The 25,439-nt window shown below is 36.2% G+C and overlaps 1 protein-coding gene across 4 annotated transcripts; it reads left to right on the top strand.

Annotated features, from left to right (window-relative positions):
• Window positions 1-336: 336 nt before the first annotated feature.
• On the top strand, window positions 337-24,076 carry LOC139982913 (uncharacterized). Of its 4 annotated transcripts, none has more exons than XR_011798425.1 (14): window positions 337-494; window positions 2,333-2,405; window positions 2,854-2,983; window positions 5,002-5,073; window positions 5,649-5,720; window positions 6,500-6,571; window positions 7,222-7,293; window positions 17,867-17,938; window positions 18,052-18,123; window positions 18,782-18,853; window positions 19,110-19,181; window positions 19,693-20,016; window positions 22,664-23,442; window positions 24,055-24,076. XR_011798425.1 is itself a non-coding variant. In XM_071996113.1 (12 exons), exons 1-12 carry the CDS (start codon window positions 477-479, stop codon window positions 23,335-23,337), a joined length of 819 nt encoding a protein of 272 aa, XP_071852214.1. In that variant the 5' UTR covers window positions 337-476; the 3' UTR covers window positions 23,338-23,651. The 4 variants fall into 4 exon arrangements, 1 of the variants encoding a protein (XP_071852214.1); XR_011798424.1 differs by lacking the exon at window positions 24,055-24,076 and having other exon boundaries at window positions 22,664-22,780; window positions 23,316-23,651; XR_011798426.1 differs by lacking the exons at window positions 5,002-5,073; window positions 24,055-24,076 and having other exon boundaries at window positions 22,664-22,780; window positions 23,316-23,651.
• The last annotated feature ends 1,363 nt before the right edge of the window (window positions 24,077-25,439 follow it).

Here is a 25,439-nt window from a genome sequence, read left to right as displayed (position 1 = left end):
TTGGCATAACAAAAAGCTCCATGACTTTTATAAACCAATTTACTCCCGTACCGTGCAAGATAATGGACTTATAAATTTTAGGGATAAGTTCATCACTAGGATCTCGGTGTGATATAGGTTCATTATGATAGATTGGGATTCCTTTCCTTTATCCTAAGGTATGGTTAGACTAACACTAAGAATGGCTTAAATTAATTAACCTGAGTCTAGGTATTGTAGTCTTTGCGGGCACAATTAAAATTTGAGCGATTTATTTATCCTCATGATACGAGTTACACCCATTGTCATCATTTTCCGTCTGTGACGTACACCATATGTTTCCTCATTTACACACAGCTCTAATTAAACACTGTTTCACCGATTCAGTATAGGTAAATAGCGTAACTCCAGTCTACTGTCTATAGCTACTCGTGCAACATATACAAGCATCAATCAATTCGGCATCATTAACAGTGTGGCTGTCTGACTGTCTAAAGATGGGGTATACGTTTGACGTAAGTTAACATTTTTATCACAAAAATGATGTCGGTTAGCAATGATGATATAATGATGATACTAAATGATGTTGGCAAATATATATGACGAACATATGATTTTAGAACATAAAGCGACTACATATTAAATGCTGAAGGTTGTGTTAGTTAAGTACGACTTTAGGTGCAGTAATAGTCTACGTAGGCAATAACATAGTTGCTAGATTGTCGTAGAAAGTACAAAGTAAGTCATATGTATTGTTTATGTTTATTTTAGTTCATAAGTTATAGTAGGACATGATATAGTAGGACAGCCTTGTAGTAATAAGTAAGCGATTGACACGAGTATTTTCACTGGGTTTTGTAACATACTACAAATAAATAATGTTGTATTAACATTCATAACTGTGTTGCTAATGTTTTATCTTTATTTACGATAAGTCTATGCTATAATACACAGGACAAGAACCACCTTGTAGTTTACAAAGACTGGTGGGTGTACGCAGCCTAACACAATGTAACGCAGTAAGGGTACAAACGATGTTAGGATACGTCAACATTGTCGAATAAACACATTTACAAAAGAAAACAACAATAACGCAGCTTAAAGGTCATTTAGCTCTATTACATGATTATATCACTGTTCTCTGACTACGCAATTAGCAACGTGACAAAAGTGCCCCGGTTACGACTACATTGTCCCAAATAAGATACGAGGACACGATTATTATAATAACAGCACTGTGGGCCAATTTTGAAAATGCAAACATTTAATTATCGATGCACTTGGCACATGAAGATGTGTTAATGTACAATTGTGTAGAAGAGGTTTTTGAAAATTTAATGGGAAGTTATCCTCATTTAACAAAGCAATGACAAGTATCTGTTCTTGTGCGAATAAAAAATCTTCGAGTACAGGTGAGAGCACACATATTCAACAGCGTCTATAGTACAATTTTTCTTTAACGTACGGTTCGCCGACTGTATGAACATTTTACTTGAAAAAACACGTTTCAGCAAACAAGACAGATTTGATGGTATCACGATGTTTCCATGATGTCTGAAAATATTGAATACTTTAAATACAGAAAGATATTAAATTATAAGATAATGTACTTCCTTTTACAAGATATCTCAATATACTAATTAAAGCTGTAAACAAGTGTGATCATGCAGGATGTAAAAATGTTAAGTTTCCTGCTTTGGTTCTATTTTATATTGTTTGGATCTAGGCTTTTGCTTTCTTCCTGTTTTGCTTTCATTATATATTTCGCTTCATCTAGATTTGATTGTTTCTTTCCTACTGTTTTTTTCTTTGGCATTTTTCGAATTAGCATTGCTGAATCAAGACGGGCTGCTTACAGTTGCTCCAGCTCCAAATTATAAATACGTAGCGTGTATGTGGGTACAACCTACATAGAAACAATTCTGAAATATTAATTAAAATTTGCCAAAAAATTGCAACATATATTATTATTCTGCATGAAAGTCAGTTACATATATTTCACCACTATTTTTACCCTTCCTATTTGACACAGTACAGCTTCTGCCTAGGGCGACACGACAATTATAGACCTTCTCGTATTAAAATAATAGTGGCACTCTCGATGTCAAGGAATTCGCGTCCCAAATAACGTATTCCGAGACTATGGAATATTGATTTTGGCTGAAAATGTTCCTTACTTTTGCGTGGGAATCACAACTCAATTTACATCGTGACATAAATGTTCGGTTTTCTTATACTTTCGCAAGTTTAAAAAGGCTGTAAGAAGCTTCCCGTTTCATTTTATCAAGTGAATTATTTTATAGTCATCGTTAGTTTGAAAACGAAAGGTGAATGTGGCTTCCTTTTCTTTCAGAATGCTAAGAGTTTGACAATATTGCTTTGCCTCTACACTATTCACATTAATATAATTGTGAAAGGAAATGAAGGTAAAATTAAACGATCAAATACATTTTACGTTCATTAAATCTTGTTTAAGTGTATTATTTGCTAATTGGTGCGAAACCTATTGCAGTCCTCTTGAATTAAAGTATATACTTAACTATCGAAGTTAGGTGATTATACAATCGTACTTTACTGAGCCCAAGGCGTATATGTCATGATAGATAATTTGTAGTAATTGCAGTCGTAATTGAGTTTATACTGATTGTGGTCCAAAAATATCTAACAAAAACATAAACACGTGATCACAGCAAGGATGAAGTTGAAGCGGTATTGACACAACAAACATATTGTGTTTCTGAACCAAATTGAATATTAATCAATAAAACGAAGAACAATCCTTTCAATGACAAATTGAAAGGATCGCCTGTGTGTATGTACATATCATTATTATTTGTATTATTATTATTATTATTATTATTACTCCCTTTAAAGTTCCTGGAACTGCATGCGGGGGTATTGCAAAATGCCTTTGTCATAAAACATACAACTATTACGCAATGGATTGTTCTAATAGGAGCCTACACGATGTCCCTACTGACATCCCTTCGAATGTAACTAAAATGTAAGTTTGATATTATTTCGTTTTCGGTTGTAATTTTGTGAAAAGTACTGTCACTTTAATATGCAATAATCCAGTATACCTCCCACTGTTTATAATCATTAATTGAAAAACAAAATATCACCATATTTCATACTGCGTTCACCAAAAAAATGATGTATTTTCATCCGATGTATATTATTGATGTCATACTTTCATATCATCATAACAATTTTTAAGAGAATTGTCTGGTAGCCTTTAGAAGTTACCTTGAAAAACGATTAATACTTTTACCAAAAAAAAATTCAAAATATGAGAACGCTAATGATGCGTTTGACAGAGAAACAATTTTTTTTTCATCTTTTAGGATGGATGTTTCAAATATACCGTGGCGAACGTGACGTCATATTTGCAAATGCAGATTACGACATAACCCACGTTCCATTCAGTTCCTACAGTAATCACAACAAAAAACCGCGTTTGAATACAGATAAATTTCTCCATTAATTTTCGTGAAATTTATTATAAATAATATATACTCAAAAAAAACCCGTTAATCTGTTATATTTGCACATAGGCGTAGGAGGCGGGGGGGGGGGGGGGGCTGCAGCCCCCCAAATCCAAAACTTTTGGTGAAAATTCGGGCAATATGCTGAGAATTTTTCGGGCACCTACTGAAAGAAGAATAATTTGCAGTGTTTTTTTTTTTCAATTTTTTTGCTGAAAATTCGGGCAATATGTTGAGCATTTTTCGGTCACCTACTGAAAGAAAAATAATTTGCAATGTGTTTTTCAATATTTTGGGGTGAAAATTCGGGCAATATGCTGAGATTTTTTTCGGGCACCTACCGAAAGAAGAATAATTTGCAATATGTTTTTCCATGGTTAAACTGATATTATTATTATCGTTATTATTGTAACGACTTCCCCAATAATTATAAACAATATGGAAGGGTAATAACACGAAAAATGTAACCAAAATTTTTCGCGCGCGTTCAACATCTTAATGTGCATGTCATATAGGCATTCATCGGTTATCGGCATGCGATGTAATAACCGATGAATGCCTATATGAAATGCACATTAACATGTTGAACACGCTCGGACCGCGCGAAAAATATTGGTTATATTTTTCTGGCAAGTCGTTACAGTCCCCCCAAATTAAATTAGGCTCCTACGCCTATGAATTTGCAGTGTATCAGTGATTTCGTGATTGTTGTGTAACACAATATATGTTTGAACAGCAGACTCTTCGTTGTTTTTGCATTGCGTTGTCCATCTCCAATGTGAAGAATGTTCACATTTAGGATACTCTTACGTTTACAATCGTACAGTCCTGCGAAGCCTAAGCTTCTCGGTACTAAATTCTGCTCTATATTCTGATTCCGCTTAGTTCCATCTTTCGATATTCCAAACACTTTCAAGCTTCCTTTTACTGTAACATTTTTCTGTGAATTTTATATCAGCGATTTCTAATCACGGTTTATGAAATGTGGTTTCAGTGTGACTGTGTATTATGTGCAACCAACTGGGCGTGGAAGACTACGTACGTTCGCGATGTGTACGTTAATATATAATAGGCAATCACCTGTGTGTGTACACGCGAGAGTGTATTTGCTGCGTAAATGGGTGTGCTAACTTCAAGTCGCTCGGTTTGCCTATTTGCTCGCCCAACGCCATGCACCAAACTGATGCGTTGGAACAAACGGTGCTTTTGGTGAGAAACTGGTGAATTTGAAACCCAGATTTCTACAAGAAGAAAATGTCAAATGGGGATATTTTTTACATGGTTAGAATAAAGAACTATGAAGACAATGTATCAAAATCATCAACCAGACAATTTCTTCAACAAAGATTGCTTACTATCTTGAGGACACAGATCAAACATGTGTCATTTATTTTTGAATATCATTGGTTTAGTTAAACTAGTGATAGTTAATATGATGTGAATATTTTATGGTCGTATCACAATATTGCTCACGTACAGATAAACGTTATCATCAGTGATGCTGTCATATTTCTCTTTCAATTTCTTTCTATAAAGATTTATCAATGAACAATTTGACTTCTATTCATTGGAATGCTTCCAATACTGCAACACAATTGAAAGCTATGTGAGATATATTAAAGTTATATTAAATATCTGCATACAAATATAAATAAACGCAGGGAACAAGAATATACTTTGCTAGAACAGCCAAGGAAGTGTGTGTTGAATTGTACACGTGATATATGTGACATTTTTATTGCCGTTGTAATGGTGACAGATGAAGACAATCTATGTGGTCCAATCATACATTTCAGCTCCTGGTTCTTGTTTGTCGTTTAATACGATGCGATTACCAGGTGTATTGACTGCAGCTAGTGAGGGAGGTTCCATATTATTGGTACACACCTATGAACAATACTGTCTCAATCACCCCAATATTATAAATCATGCACAAAACTTAGTTCTAGTTATATTTATTAATATATACATATTAGCTAATTATGCACATTGATGATGTAAAAACAGTGAATGCTTAATTTTCCGAGATGTAATTATTTTGTATTCTACAACCTTTGTTTCAAAGAAATTAGTAGTTACAATGCAATAATCTACTTTGCTTCAAACTGTTTAATAAATAATGTGGCAAGGTTGACGCATTTCTGCCTTTTGCTTTTAACTATACATTTTTGTTACTTGCAGTGACCTTAGTCACAACAAATTAGTCGAACTACCGGAGAAATTGGTTTGGAATAACGAGAATTTACAATCGATGTTCGTATTATTATTTTATTTCATAGTACCGTACAAGATTTTCATAATTGAAGACACCAATTTAACAATTTCAAAGTACACAGCATATTATACTTGATTATTCCGCACAATGAAATGATTATAGTCCTGCAAGAGGTGAAATGTTTGATAACGGAAGCATATTTAAGTAACGTAGATGTTGGTATTATCATCATGCTATATTTATAATAATGATAAAATTAAACTGAAATGCGAAAATAAAAATTAATATACTTCAAACTGCGTTCAAACAAGATTAAATCATTGTCATCTGATGTATATTTTTGAGGAAACAGATCAAACATTTGTCTTTGTTTTCATCTTCGTATTCATGTTTTAGTAAGACTAGACTAGATTAGAAAACAACACTATTGAAGACACCGATCTTTTTCCGCATGTGGGTCAACCTTCTGGAACTCGCTACTTCCTAGCATTCGGCAGGAAAGCTACCTCACCCAATTCAAATCTCAACTGAACACTTTCCTTTTTGTCTGAACCCTTAACTATACTTGATTAACTCTATTTAGCTACTTTCATTTCATAGCGAGTCTGTATAGTATAAAATATTTCTCATTATCTGTGTCAGGAGCTTCAGGTTGACAGATATGGCGCGTTATAAGCGGTTACTTTATTATTATGTTTACTAGTGATACTTAATTTCTTTTTTTGTATTTTATGGTTGTAACACAATATAACTCATGAACAGATATGCATTATCATCTGTGATGCTGTCAAAGATTTCTTTGAATTTCTTTCTTTAGATATTTATCAATGAACAATTTGACTTATATTGATTGGAATGCTTTCATCACTGCAACGAAATTGAAAACCATGTGAGTTATATTAAAGTTATATTAAACATCTAAAAAAAAAAATAATAAAACGGAAGGAACAATATTATACTTTGCTAGAACAACCAAAGAAGTGTAAGCTGCTTGTACACGTGTGCCATTTTGTATTACAGTTGTCATAGTGACAGATGAACACATTTTCTGTGGTCCAAGCATATATTTCAGCTACAGTTTTTTTTGTCTTTTAACACGAAGCGATTACCAGGTGTATTGACTGCAGCTAGTGAGAATGGTTAAAAAAATTGTAGTTTACGAACACCTATGAACAATATTGTCTTAATCAGTCTAATAGGCATACTACATTATGCACATACCTCCCATGAAAATCCATCAAAGATTGACCATTTTACAAGTATTTTCTTAATTCTCGTAATACTGATTAATATATACATATTAGCTAATTATGCACATTGATGATGTAAAAACACTGAATGTCTAATTTTCTTAAATGTTATTCTTTTGCTTTCTACAACCTTTGTTTCAAAGACTCTGAAACAAGGATTGTAGTCTTAGGTAATTTTCACATATTTTGACTAATCTACTTTACTTTAAACTGTCAAGTATTTCAGTGAAAAGTATATTTGACGCATTCCTACCTGTTGCTTTTGACGATTCAATGTTGTTACTTGCAGTAATCTTAGTCACAACAAATTGGTCAAACTACCGGAGAAACTGGTTCGGAACAACAAGAAACCACAATATCTGTTCGTATAATCATATATTTATTTCATGGTATCATAACGATTTTCAAGTTGATGCAAAAGTTTCGTTTTCACTACTAATTTGAAGGTCAGGGTCTATAAAACAATTTTGGTTCGAGTGTCAAGCACTCAGATTTTTGTTTTGCCCATTATCCAAAATGGCCGCCATCGAAAATCGTGAATTACAATTTTTCCTGGAAAAAGCTCATAATTCCAAAATAAAATTGGACCATAATACTCCATAGACTTTTTAAGTATGCCTATGGACCAATACTCAAATTAAATTGGCTCCATAGGAGGGGGGGGGGGAAAGGTCAACATCCTTAAAAGAAACCACTTCCCACCCCCTCCCCCAAATTTGGTTAGAAAAAAACTGGATTAGGGGTGTATGGGCAGGAATTGGTAATTCACCTGCAAGCTTACAGCACACCGAACCCCATCCGAGGTCAACTTTTATAGTTTCCTTTAGTTCGCCTTTCGATTGCGAATTTAGCTGACTGAAGTGCGCGTAAAGTCAGTGGCGCGAAAAGTCAGTGGTGACAATATCAAGCTGCCATTGATTTACACACTAATTACACATTGAAAACCTGACACAGAAAACGGGTGAAAAAGTAAGTAATTTACGATTAAATTTGGTGTAGGCCTCGGATATTGTTTAGAAATAGTAATATCATAGGCCTTTAGCTGAATCAGTGAGAGTGGTTTGGGTTAGCGTAGAATTGCTTTGAAAGTTTAAATCCACTTCCGGATTTAATGGCCTAATTAAGGGACAGGCCTAATCTAATTGTTTAAGTGTGTAGACTCCATAGGGCGCTTCTCCACCGGTAACAGAATGACGGGAACAGAGAATCGCCCCAGAAAGTCCTGGAATGACCCCATGATATCCTGGGGGCCAAGGCCGTCGCCACAGGGAACTGTTTGATTCGGTGACCCTTTTTTTCTTTTTTCTTTTTTTTCAGAAATTTCTGCTTCCGAAAAATATGAAGATCCCCCAGTTAAATGCGGTGGGCTTTTTTTTAGCTCTCCAGAAAATTATTTTCCGAAAAAGTATGAAAATTTGACATGGTGACCTTTTTTTTGCTCTTCCGAAAGTTTTGCGTGTTTGCCCCCCCCTCCCCACAGTCAGTCAAGTCTGGCAAAGGCCCTGTTGAGGGCGATCCTTCCGCGGTAGTGGAATTATGGGACCAGAAATACGTCCCATAGGAATAAAACACGACCACTTCTTTTGAAGTAGGCTTCAACAGTTTCAAAGCAGATATATTTGCAATGGCGTTGCCAGAACTTTTTTATGAGGGGGAGGGAGGTCATGCAAGTGTCTGACGTCAGATATTCCGAAAAACTTTACGACGCCGCAACTATTATAGCTTTGTTCCTGTTGGCAGTGGCGTAGCAAGAAGCATAAGGGCTCTGGTGCAGTCAGTGTCACCGGCCCCCTCGTGAAAGTGTCAAACTTTTGTCAGAAAGTTTTTGCATATTCCATCGAATTAATTCTAATTTATATTCTGGAATTCTGGAGACCTTTTATTTTCTTTTTGCTTTGCGTAATGTTTTGTTTGAAAATAGTGGGAGGAGGTCGTAACTTGCCTTTCTTCAAATATTCTATTATTAATACCCACCGCCGGCCCCCTGTCACCCAACATGCCCCCTGTCACGCAAAAGACCCATTTGGGACCCAGATCCTAGTAACACCACTGCCTATAGGTGTGTGGTCCAGGGCCCCTGGTGAGGTACTGAGGCAAAGATCCTGTGGGGTCCACGAGAAAAATAGCATATAATTTTGATGTTTTAGAATGTATTACTGGGAGATTGAGGGTTGGGGCTATGGTGTCCTAGCCCCTCTCTAAATACGTCACAGGGTAAATATAAAGGGTTTAAGCTAATTATGTGTAAGGAATAAATTGGAGTTGAAACATGTTTTGAGTATGCTGGAAATCAAAACTGGCTGCAATTTCGGTTTTTTTTCGCATTGTTCCTCTTAAATTCTGTCCTTCTCAACATATAATGGTGATCTTGGTGTCTTAACCTAGGTATTTATGCAAGCGTAATTGAAGAAATTAAATAAATATGGTTGGAGCATATTTTATATGATAATTTATACCAATGAGACGTTAAATTCAAAAAGTAATGACGCAAATCGGGTATTATTTTATCTCTCTCCTGTTCATCTTTTTCCAATTTTTTTTTATTTGGGCTGTGTCAACGAGCTAGGGTTAGTCTGCCTTTTTTTCAAAATCAAACCGAAGAAAACCCTTTATTATGTTGATCACTTTCTTTTTACAGTTTTCAGATATCATGGATGGCTGTGAAGTTGAAATGGGAGTTTTTCACTGCAGTGCAGATCAATTTATGCAATAGATGACAGTTATTTCATATTTTTTTTTCCTTGCTGTCTGTCCAGATCGTTTCTGAGATGGCTGGGACAAGGAGATGGCAGCTGTGCATTCTTTGCCAAAAACAAACGGAGGAAGAGCTTGTATGTCCTCTTTCAAATCCAGTCGCCAGTCGAAGAGAGGGAGCCTTCACACAAATCACAAACCTTGTACGTCAGTTCAGGGCGATTAGTGCTGCTCCCCACCCAGACATTGAAATTCCAGATGCAGAATCCATGCTGAGGAATCAGGCATCCTGGCATAAATCATGCCGTCAGCTGTACAGGGCATCAGCACTAGATCATGCAAATAAACGTCATTATGAAGGATTGCCTCCTGCAAGAAAAAGAACTCGGCGGACTAGTGCAGCTGTTAATCGTAATCTGTGTCTCTTCGGTGGTGACGAAACAAATGCAGCAGACCCTTCTTTCCAGAAGGTTGAACTCACCCGACAAATTCACCAAAAGGCAGTCGCACGGGGAGAAGAGCGTATCGAGGCACTCATGGCAGAAGGTGATCTGGTCGCCATTGAAGCCAAGTATCATCGGAATTGCTACACATGGTTCACCCGACGTTACGATGCAATTTGTAACAAGAAATGACTAGCGAAAACCTTGAGGCTACAACAGAAAATGAATTGCTCCAATTCATTAAGGAAGAAGTCGCTGGAGGTCGTAGATTTTTTGCATTATAAATTCGAATCTATGGGACAAGGGCAGTACAAGAACTTCAGTGAGAGTGTGCTTGATTCAAATGTTACACTTCTGACAGCACCGATCAAGCGGAATAAGTTACTGTTGTTCCATGAGAAGAAAACAAAGAGGACAGCAACTAAGCTAAGAATGCAGCACTTCAAACGTCATGCAGAGCTATATGGGCAAGCCTTTGTTGGGCTAGACAGCCGTGGGGGTGATTTGGAGGAGTTTTTTCGTCACGAATCTTCCCCATACCCACCTGCGTTGTCATCCGAAGGGTCTCTCAATTATTGTACCAAATCAGATTTGTTGGTATACATCATGGAAACCAGTGTAAGTAGCACCATTTCTGTCGACAAGGAGCTGATTGCGCCAGATCTTTACGACTTCATTGTTATTGACGGTGGAGTACTGATACACTCCCTTCCTGGTACAACTTTCCAAGGCAAGGCCTTTGATACATATTTCGACAAGGTATTCTGCCCAAGAGTTCCCACGACTTGAAACGATCGACAAGAGTATACATTGTCTGGGACCAGTATCGGGTACTGACAATCAAAGGAGGCACAAGGGAAAAACAAGGAACAGGCACCCGAAAACGCGTAAATGGTACTGCCAGAATCCCCGGAAATTGGCAGAAGTTTCTGGCGAACGCTGATAACAAGAAGGAATTGTTCTCATTCCTGTCAAAGAAGATAACAGGACAGTTCCCAGATGACAAGAATGTCTACGTTACTGCAGGTGATCAAGTTCACCATGTTGGAAACAGTCTACCGATGGATCAATGCAACCACGAGGAAGCGGACACTCATGTCCTAGTACATCTTCTCCACGCCCTCCAAACATCGTCACTTGGGATGTTTCATACTGGAGATGTTGTCGTAATTCTTCTGAGTAATTTTCATCACATCATGGCTATGAATCCGGCGGCAGAGGTCTGGATCTCCTTCAAGGCGGGAAAGACATCAAGAATTATCTCCCTGAATACAATCGCTACAAGCCTGGGCACGACAACTTGCAAAGCAATGGTCCTCTTTCACGCATTCACTGGATCAGACAGCACGTCTTCCTTCAAGTTTAAGGGTAAGCGATATTGCTGCAAGTTAATGCAGGAAAGTTCCAACCCTCATGGAGGAATTTGCAACTATCGTCCATACTCCATTCCAAACATCGCCAAAGCTGAAAGAAGTGACAAGGAACTTTGTTTGTAGACTGTACTCCAATGAGTCAAACGAGGAAAGTGACGTTGACCTCGTCCGACAGTTGGGAAGCAGACCCAAGGTTCGCCGGAATTTATTAAGCTTTGGTGACGTCACACATTTGAATTTCGGCGGTAATCGTTCAGTGAGATACGAGAAATAAATGTTGAAATAAATGTGTTGTTTTCATTAAAACCTCATTCAAATGTCTACTGAACCTGAAAACTAAGATAAAAAGGTTTCTGACTTACCACTAGCGATAAATTCGAACAGAAATGCTCACAGGAAATCCGCTAAATTACAGGTGATATTTAGGTCACGGCTGCAAAAGCCGTAGCGACCGATCATGAAATCGACTCATAAAAGACTTAAAATACCGGAACAAACGCCAAATGTTCACAAACAGTTAGATAATTTCATTCTAAACACAGAAACATCCGTCAATTATCACAGTCTGCTTGAAAACGGCCGATCACAATTCATTTCACATGTCTCCAATGCTCGCGGGTGATGTTGGGCCGCCATCTTTGAAATTTTAACAAGTTAGCATCCTATATACAGCTATACATTTTGCACAGCGTATGCGCTGGAATGCAACAACACAGAAGCCAATGTACATACTTCGATCGATTTTAGCAGATGTAATAGGTTTATATAGGTTTTTGCTTGGATCAATCCATACCACAAATGAAAACATTCGTAAAATTTCAGGTTGCTAGAAAACAACCGGTCAAAATTCAGTCCACACGGCATCGAGTGATGTTAGAAAAATTCAGTGATGACTGAATTTGTATAGAAGTTAGCATCATATGATCCAGCTCTACATTCAACTCGTTTCCACGGTTCGCAGGGATATTCATAAGCAATACGTAGCAGACGATGCTCAATGACCTGGTTCGGTTTCAATTGCACGTTTCAACGATGGTGTGTGCTGGGGGAGGTGGTGGGTGATCTCAGACAAGTGATGTGCTTAGCATATTACATCACACCCTTTCTGAAACCTTGAGCATGCAATTCAAAGAGTGGGGGTGTGGTTACTTTCGCGAATTAATTTCTCTGCATGTGCTTAACCTTATCATAGTAACATTGCACTGCATATTCCTTAGCATCCCATGAGAGGTAAAGTCAAAGTAATTATTGATAGGAACAATCCCCACCCACAGGAGGTATCCGCCTGTTGCATAACTTGCATCGTGATGGATAAGTATGTGCAACTGCATAACTGTAATCACTTTCTTGCAAGAGACTGCAATTAAAGGTACAGAGGAGCAGAATAGCATGTTTGTCTTTAAGGAGCTGTAAATATTATTAGTCTTATGGACATGTGGTATGAGGTACAAGATCCAACTTCTGACACCTTTGACAAACAAAGAATCAAATAGAATACCAATTGTAAAGGAATTTCTCTTTTATTGGAGGAAAATTACTTTTACCTGAAAGACTGATCGCCTTCAAAAAATGTTAAAAGAAACCTTAAAAGAAACCTTAAAAGAATTACTTGTTTAAAATTAGAGAAGAGGTTAAGCAATACTTAGTAGTTTGTACTAAGGTGTTGTTCATCTAATATATGAACACACTATACTTTTGATAGTTGCTCATTAGAAAACCTCAATTTTAAATTGATTTGAAACACATAAAAAATAATGTTACCATGCTGTATTTGCCACAAATATGCTACATATTCAAGTATGGTCACCTTTGTCAAAATTCTTAAACTATTTGCATTTTTCCTCACTGGGACATTCTGTCACCTTGTTTGTTCCTCAAAATGTCTGAGAACAATTCGAAGAGTAAAGACCTCAAGGAAAGTACTTTTTGAAAACTTCGAGCAATTATAGCGTGCTATAATTTGGGGCCTATACTGACTACCTTTAGAAATCATTCGAAACACTTCAAAGCAACACAACAGATACAGTATAAAGACGCTTTTCCATAAATGTAAGTTAAAAGGTGAAATGAAATTTTAATTGAAAGAATTGGATGTCTTCAATGAACTATTTTGGTACGGCCAAAGTAAAGGAAATGTTTCATGCTCAATGAACAAACACTCATGACAAAATAATTGTTTGGTAAGTTAATGTGAGTGAGATTGACAAAACTGACTTTAGCATTTTACTTCTGTTCTTAGCAAGCACATTAAGATGTTTATGAGGTGTCAGCAAATATGTAACGAGAAAATTCAGGGTGAAGTAACAGTGTAACAACCTGTGCGACAGCAAAACTTTCACAATTTCTCCACTTGCGTTTTTGCAAGGACCAGCAAATTGATCTGACTTGGAAAAAATTGTATGTGAACTAACACATTACTTTACACTCTTGACTGGAAATGACTTGATTAGTAGCTTGTTGAAAGAAGCTTTAATTAAAATATCTATTATACCTTGGTGACCAAATGCCATATTACTGTATAGGGTTAATGGGCCTCCCAATCTTAGTATTAAGCCACATCCCCTCATTAATATACATAATCAATATACCAAATATTATCATTTACCTGTCATCGGCCAACAACGACAATGTCTCAATGCTGTTAGACCAATTGCTGGGACTATATTTTTGAAACATTAACTTTGAAATTGTGGCCTCATTAGTATTCATGATGAGTACCACGACTTGTCATTATTTGAAATTTGTCAGGTTTGACCCTGTGACAAAGCAACAAGAACAGGTCACTTTTACCCATTAGATTGTGTCTACAGAGTGAATTATCAAAGGTAGGTGTCACATATGCATAAACACAAAAATCAACTTGAGCCTTATTAAATGCTTAGGTTCGTGTACTTTCTGCAAGGAACAAAAGATGCACAATTGACTTTCCATTCCACCGCAACATTATTTCAACCTGGACCTACAAAAACAACCACGTGCAATTGCATCAATATTTGGCCACATGATGTATGACAATGAAGATAATATGGTGGGGTTTTTATTTTACACATGCATATTTGTTGAAACTGTGAATAATGTAAAAATAAAACACATTAAGGAAGCAACTTGAAATAATTGCAGGCTACAATTGTCTCGAATATCGATGCATGTACTATATCCCAACTGCCCACATAGGAGAATCCAACCTGCAGATGCAGAAAGAATCCTGAAAATAAAAGAAAGCAAAAATAAATATGAACAGAACATTGGATAATATGAGACAATATATAAAGTCACATGACGAATGACTTCACATTGCTTTTAAATGCAACAGGCAGAGATCATTGCAACAAGCCCATATTACGTAACATTGTAGTGGAACTTGTAAATGCATTTTCTCTCTGAAAATGACAGAGACATACAACAGTACAAGTTGAAGAACTTTGAAACAAAGTGAAATGGGCACATGCACAACCAAAAAAAAAAAAATAAGTGCAATATGAATTCACACACAAAAGAATACTACCAAAATGTGTTGCGAACAATGTACAAAAATTCAGTACAGAACCAATGTTCACCTGTGACTGACTCGACCAACCTATGTATCTAGGTACACCGGATTAAATCACACACGGGTAAAACTACTTAGTACTAACCAGAGCCGACCAAGGCAGTACCTTTTTTTTAAATGTAAGCTTTTTAATTTTCAAGTACTTTTATATGTACTAGTACATTTAATACTACTAGTAGTAGTAGCTGGGCTGGTATGAAGGTATTGCCATTGCTGACAACCACCAGTGGCAGAAGTCAGTAGTAAACTTAAAATTACCAGCATAGACCTAGTATTGTGTAGTTGTACTGTAGGGTCCTACTGCTCGGTCACTACAGTACTAGCACTACCCTAAAATTCAAGGAAACGACATTGTATTCGTCAACAATGTCTAACATCATTCATAAACACAAGGTCCCGTATTATGAATACACTGTACTGTAGAATACTTAAAACTATAACCCTAGGCTACACACTATGGTAATGTGCACACACATGTACATATTCAATTAACCACGATAGGATACGTCGATGCCGGTGATCAAGAGCAACCTTACAAATGTCACTTTAATTCAACCCAGAATGCTGAAACAACTCCGAATTTAGCCCAAAATCATTGTTCAATTTGTTTTATACCATTGACCGAACGATGGAGGTAGTACCTTCTTGAAAATGGAAAATGTGCAATTCGAAAGATGAAAGGTTTTTACTCACGTTTCGTTTTTATTTTTCAAGCCGGGGCGAAGAAATTTCCGAATTTCATCCACATCGTCAGTCCGACATCGTCGCAAACAGATATTTAATGAATATTTAACTTCTTTTCTTCAAGGTTTTGGTTCAAGCAATTCGATTGCTGCTCTATGAATATGTATTAAAACGGATTTTCAGACGATATCCAAGCTGCAGTGTACTGAAATGTAGTGATGGACTAAGCTCCCACAATGCATTTCACCGCATTTGCGAAGTGTTTAATGATTGCGAAATAACGGTCAAAAGTCGCAGTCTGATTTCTGACTGCGAATGAGGTTGTTCACACAGAAGACCAGAGACGTGGAGAGAATTCCTCAAACAAGTGATGCTTTGGATCAACACCTCAAAAGGAGTGTCTTCCAAGCGAGTATCTGGACAACAGCCCAAAGGTCCGTGATGCCGGTCAACAACCCCTTTAATCATGGATGGAAAGAAGAGGATGGCAAGCTGCTTCCCATTTGGATCTCGCTGCCCCTCGCCAGGGATGTGTTCTACCTGGATGTGAAGTGCACTTGCACAAGAACCTGCTCCCGGTGCACATGCATGAGGACAAAGTTGAGGTGCACTCGTATGTGCAAGTGCAAATGCGAGAAGTAGCTGTACCAGAATAATTTCCTATACTGGCATGTATAGGCCTATATGGTCAATTTGTTTGACACTTTTTTTTAATTAAAACTATTGTTCAAGAAGTTATTCAAGAAATTATCCAGCAGTTACTCACCACCATATTGTAGAACAGCTTATTGGACCTGTGAACCTTGGTCTATTTTTTGGTTATGCGCCTATACTGGTAAAATTATTGCTTCTATGGGCAATATGCCTAAAGTCAAATCTGCTACTTTTGATCCTGTATCCATACATACCTCAAATGTTCAGATCGGATATTCCAATCAAACGTTACAATAGTTTTCATATTTTACATAGGCCGCAGTGGGGGGTCGGGAACCCCCACCCCCCCCCCAAAAGCTCAAATTTTGATGTGAGTGCTTGACACTCGAAAAAATATTGTTCTACAGAGCCTTACCTACACACTGGTACTTAAAACGAAACTTTAGCATCAATTTGAAATGAAAAGAGATAATTACACATGCACGGCCCCCCACTTATATTAAGGAAAACAAACAACAACGAACTGGTTTTATTAAAGGGGGATTTTAGGCAAAACAGTAATCAATTAAAGAGCTCTGCACTTCAAACTTATCCCGTTCTTCCATTTGTGAGGCTATTTAATTTTGAATACAAGCTTTTGAATTCTTGTTCTGAAACAAAACGCCGAAGTCAAAAAAGAAAAACAAACTTAGTTCTTCGTTGGACTGAAATAGATAACGTTTTAGTGTATTACACAATTTTCGACGACAAATGTTGTTGGATGTGATACGTGGATGCTCTATTGTTGACACGAAGTTGAAGAAATACTTTGGCTATTATATTTGATAATAATGAACATCTACATCCCTATCAAGGTGCCGACGTTATCATCACTAAAACCTGAAAAGTGAATTTTAGATATTTGCAATTGTAATAGCCTTTCTGTGGAATAGTTGTAGAAGCATATCGTTGTTTTGTAAACAATCAAGGCTACAATTCTACTAAAGTCATAATTTAAAATATGTACATACCATTAACTATGCACTAATATTAATTAGAAATTAATTAGGCCCGCAGTTCAATAAAGTTGTTTATTTTAAACCCCATCGTATTATCTCCCTACATCAACTATATATAGGGAGATCAATTTAATATATACAAATAAATAAAGTAACAGAATAGACTACATTCGATTAGACAGTATTAAAATGCAAGTGAAAAGCAGCTCCAAAAAGACGCACATAAGTCTACGATTTGCATGTATAAACAGTATGCGGCTTTTACTACCTGGTAAGCAATACAGAGTTTCAATTTAACCTTGGAGTATGATACTTGTACAACAAACCAATATTCATTTAAGGTGTCCACTTCTGTAGCTTGTCAAACGTAATCCAACCATTTGACAACATAGTCTCAGGTATTGTTATACAACATTTGAAAACGATTTGATCAATTTCATGTTATCACCAAAAGAAGACATTTCACATTTGATTAATTTAAATTGATCTATTTTGCTTTTGCTACACTACTTTTACTTCATTTATTTTACTACATCAGATATATTTCTTACATTGGACTGAAGTACTTACCCGAAGATTTATTATCCAACTGTTCTGATCTCAGAGCATTGTAAGTATAGCCATGAATTACGCAAATGAAACCTGATGCAACTATCCAAGTTTTCATCATTTCTGAGCATGCTATCTTACTGTGTTAGGACTAGTTGTTATTTCTCTTTCCAGACACCTAGGGAACAATCAACTTTCGACAATACCAAATGGATTCTTCCGAGTAACTCCAAAGATCGAATTTCTGTAAGTATACGAAGTAGATTTTTTGAGAGATTTCTATTCAGTAAAAGTGTTGGGAATCAGTAAGGATATTTTTACACTGCACTTCTGCATAATGTGAAAATATGTACCATATAGTATATGATTCATGTGCAAAAAGGAAAACGAAATATCAAATATTAATAAATGGTAACGCTTATGCTGTATTTCTGTATGCATACTGATTCGAAGCAAGCTAAGAGAACGGAAACTCAAATAGCTAAATGCGTTAATGGAACAATGAAGAACGAAAATATATAAAACATACAATTTTTTTTCTTCAAATAATTAATGAGACATAAATTCTTACATGCTATTTTTTGTATAGTGGTTCATTTGGGTATTGGAAGGTCAGTCATTTGCCCGAATGATTGTATCTATTAAATCCCTTAGCTAATGAGGTTTACCAACTAATCGTGAAAATATATATTTCATTCACGTGATATGAGTGAGAACAGAACGTAAACTTAGAGCCATTATTCATTGCAGTGATGTACATTCTTTCCGTATGTGTACTATACATTTACGTGTACCATACAGGTACCAAATTAAGGAGAAAACTTACAGGAATTTATCACAAACCCCTTCAAAATTTCTCATTAACACAAATCTTATACACTCATACATTTGTTTTCTAAAACAGGACTATGTCGAATAAAAAATTTCAGGTATTGAACAAAGCTTACTTCCATGGGCTAACGTCAAATCACTATTTGTGAGTACTACTGATGTATTTGATTCCTTTGTAGAAGAAAATAATTAATTTCCTTACGATATCTATGGCAATTGCTCCAGTTATTTAATTTCAGTTCCATCCGACCACCACTCCCATCCCCCACTCTCTTTCATTCCAAATACTTGTACATAACTGTTTTTACATTATTTGATCACACTGGTATATGTCAAGTAAGTAAACGGTACATTTGTTTTAAACGACAATGCCAAATGTTATTCCGTTTCTTCATTTATAGGACGTTATCGGGTAATCGCATGACATCCTTACCAGTAGACGTCTTTAGTGAATTACAGCTCAACTGTTACTTGTAAGACCATACAAAATACGCACACACATTTTAACGATAGTTTTCTTTTGTAGTATTGTTTATGCAACTTTTGGTAAATTTTTAGTAATCTAAACCTTAGCTATCATTGCAAAGAAACATGTCAGCACATTAGCATCTAAGTTACTTGAAATGTTTTGAGTGGATGTTTTACAAAGTGTAAGTATTTAAATATAGCATGGACAGTGTAGTAGCATTTGTTCAAAAATATGAGAATATAATTTTTGTTTACTCTTAGTACAATATCTTTCTACTTTCTCTAGCTTGTTTTTTCAGCACGTTTTAGTTGTTTTTTTTTTCTCTAAGGATATAGTTTTTAATATTCGTTATCCTTACATGCATTGTGGATCAAACGCTATCATGTGCACTCGTAAGTTATACAAGTACCTCAGTTAAATAAGGACTGCTCATTGAGAGCACACCTTAAAATCTAGGCATTTCGTTCCATAAAAGTAAAAAAAAAACACTTCAGTTGGTTATTGCTTTTCAACAGGGACCTGTCGCAAAATCTACTGTCAAAAATTCCAGCTGGTTTGTGGAACTCAAATGCAAATTCTCACCAACTACAATATTTGATGTTACAGAGGAATGATCTTAACTTCCTAAGCAACACGTCGTTTTCTGGACTGCCAAAACTAACAGAGATATAAGTGTATAAATATATATATCTTTGAAACTGCAGTGAATTGGAAAATCCAGAACAGTGAAAAAACTTCCAGCCTCTACCGGGATTCGAACCCGGGCCTCCCGCTTTATATGCGGACAACCTAACTACTAGAATACGGACGCTGAGTGTATGTCCAGAGGTTTGAAACCGGTAAGGAAGGTCGTAATTCCACTGAAGGCGTTTGTCACCTGTATCGAACAAATCTAGTTCTGTTCTGGTGACATTTTTTTTTACTGTAGAGATCAAACATGATGCTAACCAACTCGAATAATTTGTGATTCCCAAAGCTGGATCTCGAAAGAAATACTTTGAACAGACTATTAAATGAAATGAAGGTAAACGACGAAGGCAATGAATATATATAATTGCAATTTTGGTGAGTGTGAAAATCCAGAACAGTGCAAAAACTTCTAGCCTCTACCGGGATTCGAACCCAAGCCTCCCACTATATATATATACAGTGGGCGGTCGTCGGGCTTCATGTAAGGGTAGTGTTTTCCGGTGTTGAAGCTGAAGGTTACGTCGAGGAAGTTGGTAATCTTCAGGTTGCAGTCGATGGTGATGTTGAGCCCCAGTTCTTTGAATAAGTTGATCAGGTGTTTTTTATCCGGTCTGCTTTACTTCCGCTGGTGTTTGAAGACTTGTAGGCCGTCGTCCTTGTATAGACGATGCATTCCTTCCCATATTCTTTTTTCTAGGGTGTTTAGGATGTAGAGTCCTACGAGCTCGCATACCTCGGCCCCATCGTAGCTACCCGTGGTGACATCAAAGAGGTCGTTGTGTCCTTTCTTCCTCCAAGGTGTGCCATTATCGAATAGGATTGACTTTTTGGAGTGCATGATGATCTGGATGTCTTGGTTGGAGATGTGGGTGTGCTCTTTAGCCATAGCTATGGCTTTTTCCAGTAGGCTTCTTGTTATGGAAGGGTAGAACTCAACAATGTCAAAGCTGATGAAGGTGTGTTTGTCTTTGTTTTGTATGTTCCTGAACCATTCTATGACAGATAAGGTGCTCCTCCATTGGTTGACCTTCGTGGGGGTCCTTACGGCGTTGTTTATCCTGTCTAAGATGGCCTTGCTTATGAGTCCCGTTTCGCTCTTTGCCGTATTTATGAGCCTGCATGGGAGGTTGTTCTCGAAGTTTTCCTTGTGGTCTTTCACGGCGATGAAGGCTTGCTTGGTGGTCATGGATTCCATTGGTTGTCGATCTCTAGTTTCTCGGCTATGGCTTCGGCGTTGATTCGGTTGACAGATGCCATGGTAGTCGTCTGGTAATTTTTCGTGATGTGTTGCCTAAGGATATACACATGCAGCCCGATCAAGATTTTAACGCAATCCTATACTCGTATCGTCTACTTTTTTTCAAAATTTCACGGAGGAAACATTTGAAACACCTGTGTTATTGCAATGGAAGTAAATGACACAATTTCGCAAGCTACATCGGTGAGACCGAGAGAAAGATACTATTCAAGAGAAGGAACCTAAGACAGGCTAGCTCTAGCCCTAGGCCTAACGGTCGTAAAAACATAGATATTTCATTGCCGCATGATCTGTTGTTCACGGCGTGCAGAGTTTGATTGAAGTTTGTAGAATATACGAACTTGTTAATAAATCTGGCGAATTTAATTCAGATCAAAATGTTTACGTAAGATAACTAAAGTAATGAATATTGACATTAAAATTGCACTGAGCGTTAAGTGCAGTAAGCTGGAAAAGTCGCAGTTTAAATTTGACTTAAAATCCTCCAGCCGAAAGTTGTTGCTTTATTGTTCCTTGTACAACTTGGATCGCTAAGGTCTGTATTAACATATACTTACTTCATTCAGTCAAACTACGACTGTCCTTACTCTATTAAGTTTCAGGATTTATCTATAGTTTATAGATTTAATGTTTCCTCTTTTCGAAGCTCATTGGATCGTTTATGTGTGTTGTATTGATATAGTGATATATAAGTTTATTGTTCTGATAATTATCATATTCATCTGTGTTGTATTGATATAGTGATATGTTTGGAAATGTAAAATCTATAAATATATCAGTCACCATCCCCAACTCGCCGATTAAGTAAATTATAGCGGTTCCTGCTCTAGGCTTCTATGTCTGCAATTCGATAATGATACGTATACTGTAAATATATGTATATATATATGTATATATATATATATATATATATATATATATCCATTCACATGTTACGTCATCTTCTATTTTCCGGCTTACTTTTTTCAAACGAATCGATGAAATAAAGTATTGATGCTATATAATAGTTTCCACTGTCGGTTAAAGATAGGCGTATCCGCACAGAGAATATATCATTAAACAGATTAAACTCAAGCCAAATGTCGTACCTACTTTTAAAAAAATCTCATTTGTGCCCCAAACAACATAATTATTTGCACTCGCAAAAATGGTTGATACACCCAACATTATAGTATTGAACCTCATTAGAACTAAAGGGAAAGCCGGGATTTGAATAGTTTAGTTTTTAATATTCAATTCATGTTGATTACAGCAAAGAATTTCGCAACAATCTAACTTGTTTCTATGACCTTATTGAAGCACATCTAGCACATCTAGTCAACAAAGCACATCTAGTCATCAAAATTTATAGCAACAATGAAAACAAGTACCACGTAAACATTTCGAAAATGAATAGGACAATTATTGCAGGAAATTATTAACTACCACTCTTTAAACATTCAGTTTCATATTAAATGGCTTCTACATACAGAAGTGTTTTAGTTATTGTAAATGGCTCAGTGACATAGTGATAGCATTTCCTGGTTTTTATGTGATAGCGCATGGCAAAATGTGGTTATGGCTCCTGGTAATGTCATTTTGCTGCGTTCATGGAACGACAACGACAATGGATGACTCCCTGCAGTATACTCAACTAGATATAAGAAAAGAAAATAGTAAGTTATTCAATATTCACTGTGTTACCATGAATAGTTTAGTACATATATTTTTGAAACACCAGTTTTGGTTTGATATGTTGGAACAATACATATGAGTACTAGATCATTAATTGTCTAGATCAACAAATTGCGTCAACTGACGAAGAATAACCGAGAACGTAAAGTGATTTCATATTTTTTGGGAAAAAATCTCTGATATATTTTGCAAGCTTCATGAACTATCCTACAAAGTACACTGATGTAGATTGTGGATATGGCAGCTAAATATCGTTTTATACATTAATCATACATTGAGGTCTAATGTTTCTCATATTATAGAATATAAATTATAATAAGGCCCCAAAATAATGGATACCTTAAAGGGAATGCAATTTTATCTTCTTTATTAACTGAGCTATCTATTTATGAAAATATTTAAGACTCTCTTGTTTAGAGAAAGCAAGATTAACCGTAGTCATCGAGCTTTCCTGCACCACTAACATAATTTGCAGTAAAATATTTCCTGTTTGTTTTAATGTATTGTGTTCAACAGGGCCAACCACTTGCGGTACTAATCATACGTGTGACTGTCATCAAACGAAGAATACATTTTACCTCGTTGATTGTTCGTTAAGAAATTTGAGTGTAACACCAACGTTACTTAACAATGCCACGGAAATGTAAGACTAAGAACGATTATGCATTGGTCCTATTGGTAACTATGTATTACATACTCATTTCGAGTCATATGATCTAACAAATATTAAAATGTAAAGTTTTGTTCTACATGAATGTTTAGTACGGGGTTCATCCTTTATGGGAGGGACAGAAGCAAATCAAGGAATACAAACAGTATATACAGTAGTGTATTCTGCCCTGGGACGTTGGTGCCGACTCCAATGTAATGTGGGGGGGGGGGGGGTTGGGGGAGGGTTGTCTTGCCGAGGTATAAAAGTATACGTGGTGCATTCTGAGGCATATTTAGACTTAAGGTAGGTCTATATAGGTAGAGCACAACGCAAGGTTGTGGTAACTAATATTTTATTTAAGATAGAAAAATATGGGCTGACACTTGATTGTTGTGGTGTACTTCTTTCTAGACTGAAGATTGGAGTTGGGCTCTGTCACCGGCCCCCTTGGCACTCCACTGATAACAAATGATGTTGGTATATGAATATATGCACAAAGTACAGTAGTGGCATCCAATATTGAAGAAGCAATCACAATATCAGATATTGCTCACATTCATTTTGAATTAATATTTGCTTTGTGATGTTTTATATGTTTGACAGAAATTTATCGCGTAACAGACTCACTGGCATACCACCAAGAACGTTCCAATGGACAATCAACCTGAAATCTATGTAGGCAATCAAAAAGTGAACCACGTATTACATTGCCTAATATTATTTTATAGATTTTTTCTTTATAGATTTATACAATGTCAATAATCTTTAATATGAAGGAGACACAAAAATATGATAATTCAATTTCGAAATATGATACGTTTACACTTATTCCGAAGCAACTTTCCATTTTGGTCAAATTTTATGTTAATAAACGGTATAACAGCTTTCAAAGAGAAGTGAAAATCGATGCAAAGTTTAGAGAGTAATTACAGTATTTTAAAACAGAATACTACATTGTAAAACCAGGTCAGAAAAAATGATGGACAAAATTTATATCCGCATCATGATCTTACGGTTACGATTTCAATAACTAGGGTTTAGAGTGGATCAAATTGTTGCTTTTTGTGACAGGTTATACTCTGTATGACTTTTCTACAAAGTATCAGCTTTACAAAGGAGACTAAATCAAAGAAAAATTTTAGTATTAAATTTTTTTTGAACTTATGAAACTAGTGAACAATTCTACTACTATTGGGAGTAAAACGAAGTTTTTAGTCGGTTCCCGGTTCCACTCGCAAGCTCTGTTAACGTAAAATCTTTCCCGGCAATCATATTTTGCCGGAGGCATTACTTGCAAATGTACCAAATTTGAAACACCTATAAGTACATATTGATTTACATCAATACATAGGAGATGTTTTTCATAACAAATAGCACAAAGCCTCTTACTAATTGTTAAAAATGTTAACATAGATAGCTCTACAATAAAAAGTAAAACAAATATGTTACGAAATATTACGCTCGACTTGAGCCAAACTGTTTTAACAAAAAATTATTTAGGTATCCTTCCTGTCCTCTAAGTTTTCTACGTAAAGTAATAAAGTTCAGTCCTTACAAAGCCTTGATCATCTAATCGAAATTATTGACAATTGATTTCGAAAGCAATAACTTATATTGTCAGTGTTGAATGTCATGTTACTATTCTGTGTCCAGGAAGTTATCGCATAACCAGTTGAGGAGCTTGCACTAAGACAATTTTCCAGGAATCATGAAGTTGCAAGCAATTGAGTGTAATGAAACACTGGCTATAATCTATAAATGTTACTCCATGTTAGGTATGTGCATGTCAACATAAGTTTTTGATGAAATGCTCTACTATTTATTCACCGATTTATTTATTTTCCTTCCAATGTGTTAAGTAACATATATCGAAGATGAATCAATTGTCAGACTACTAATACAAAGTGGCTATTTCTGTCTCTGCCTATTCCCTTTTACAAGTATCATAACTTAACGGTGAGATATTTGATCTGTACAAGGCGAATGAT

Source organism: Apostichopus japonicus, chromosome 16, assembly GCF_037975245.1.
Source record: "Apostichopus japonicus isolate 1M-3 chromosome 16, ASM3797524v1, whole genome shotgun sequence".
Lineage (NCBI taxonomy): Eukaryota > Metazoa > Echinodermata > Holothuroidea > Aspidochirotida > Stichopodidae > Apostichopus > Apostichopus japonicus.
Note: the sequence above shows the minus strand (reverse complement) of the source record. Positions and strands in the feature narration are given on the sequence as shown.

What these genes read in the sequence shown, in the direction of transcription:
- LOC139982913 (XM_071996113.1), top strand. An exon ending in ACTCCAAAGATCGAATTTCT is followed by an intron (nt 18,124 to 18,781) that starts GTAAGTATACGA and finishes TTTCTAAAACAG; the next exon opens with GACTATGTCGAATAAAAAAT. An exon ending in TTACAGCTCAACTGTTACTT is followed by an intron (nt 19,182 to 23,315) that starts GTAAGACCATAC and finishes TGTGTTCAACAG; the next exon opens with GGCCAACCACTTGCGGTACT.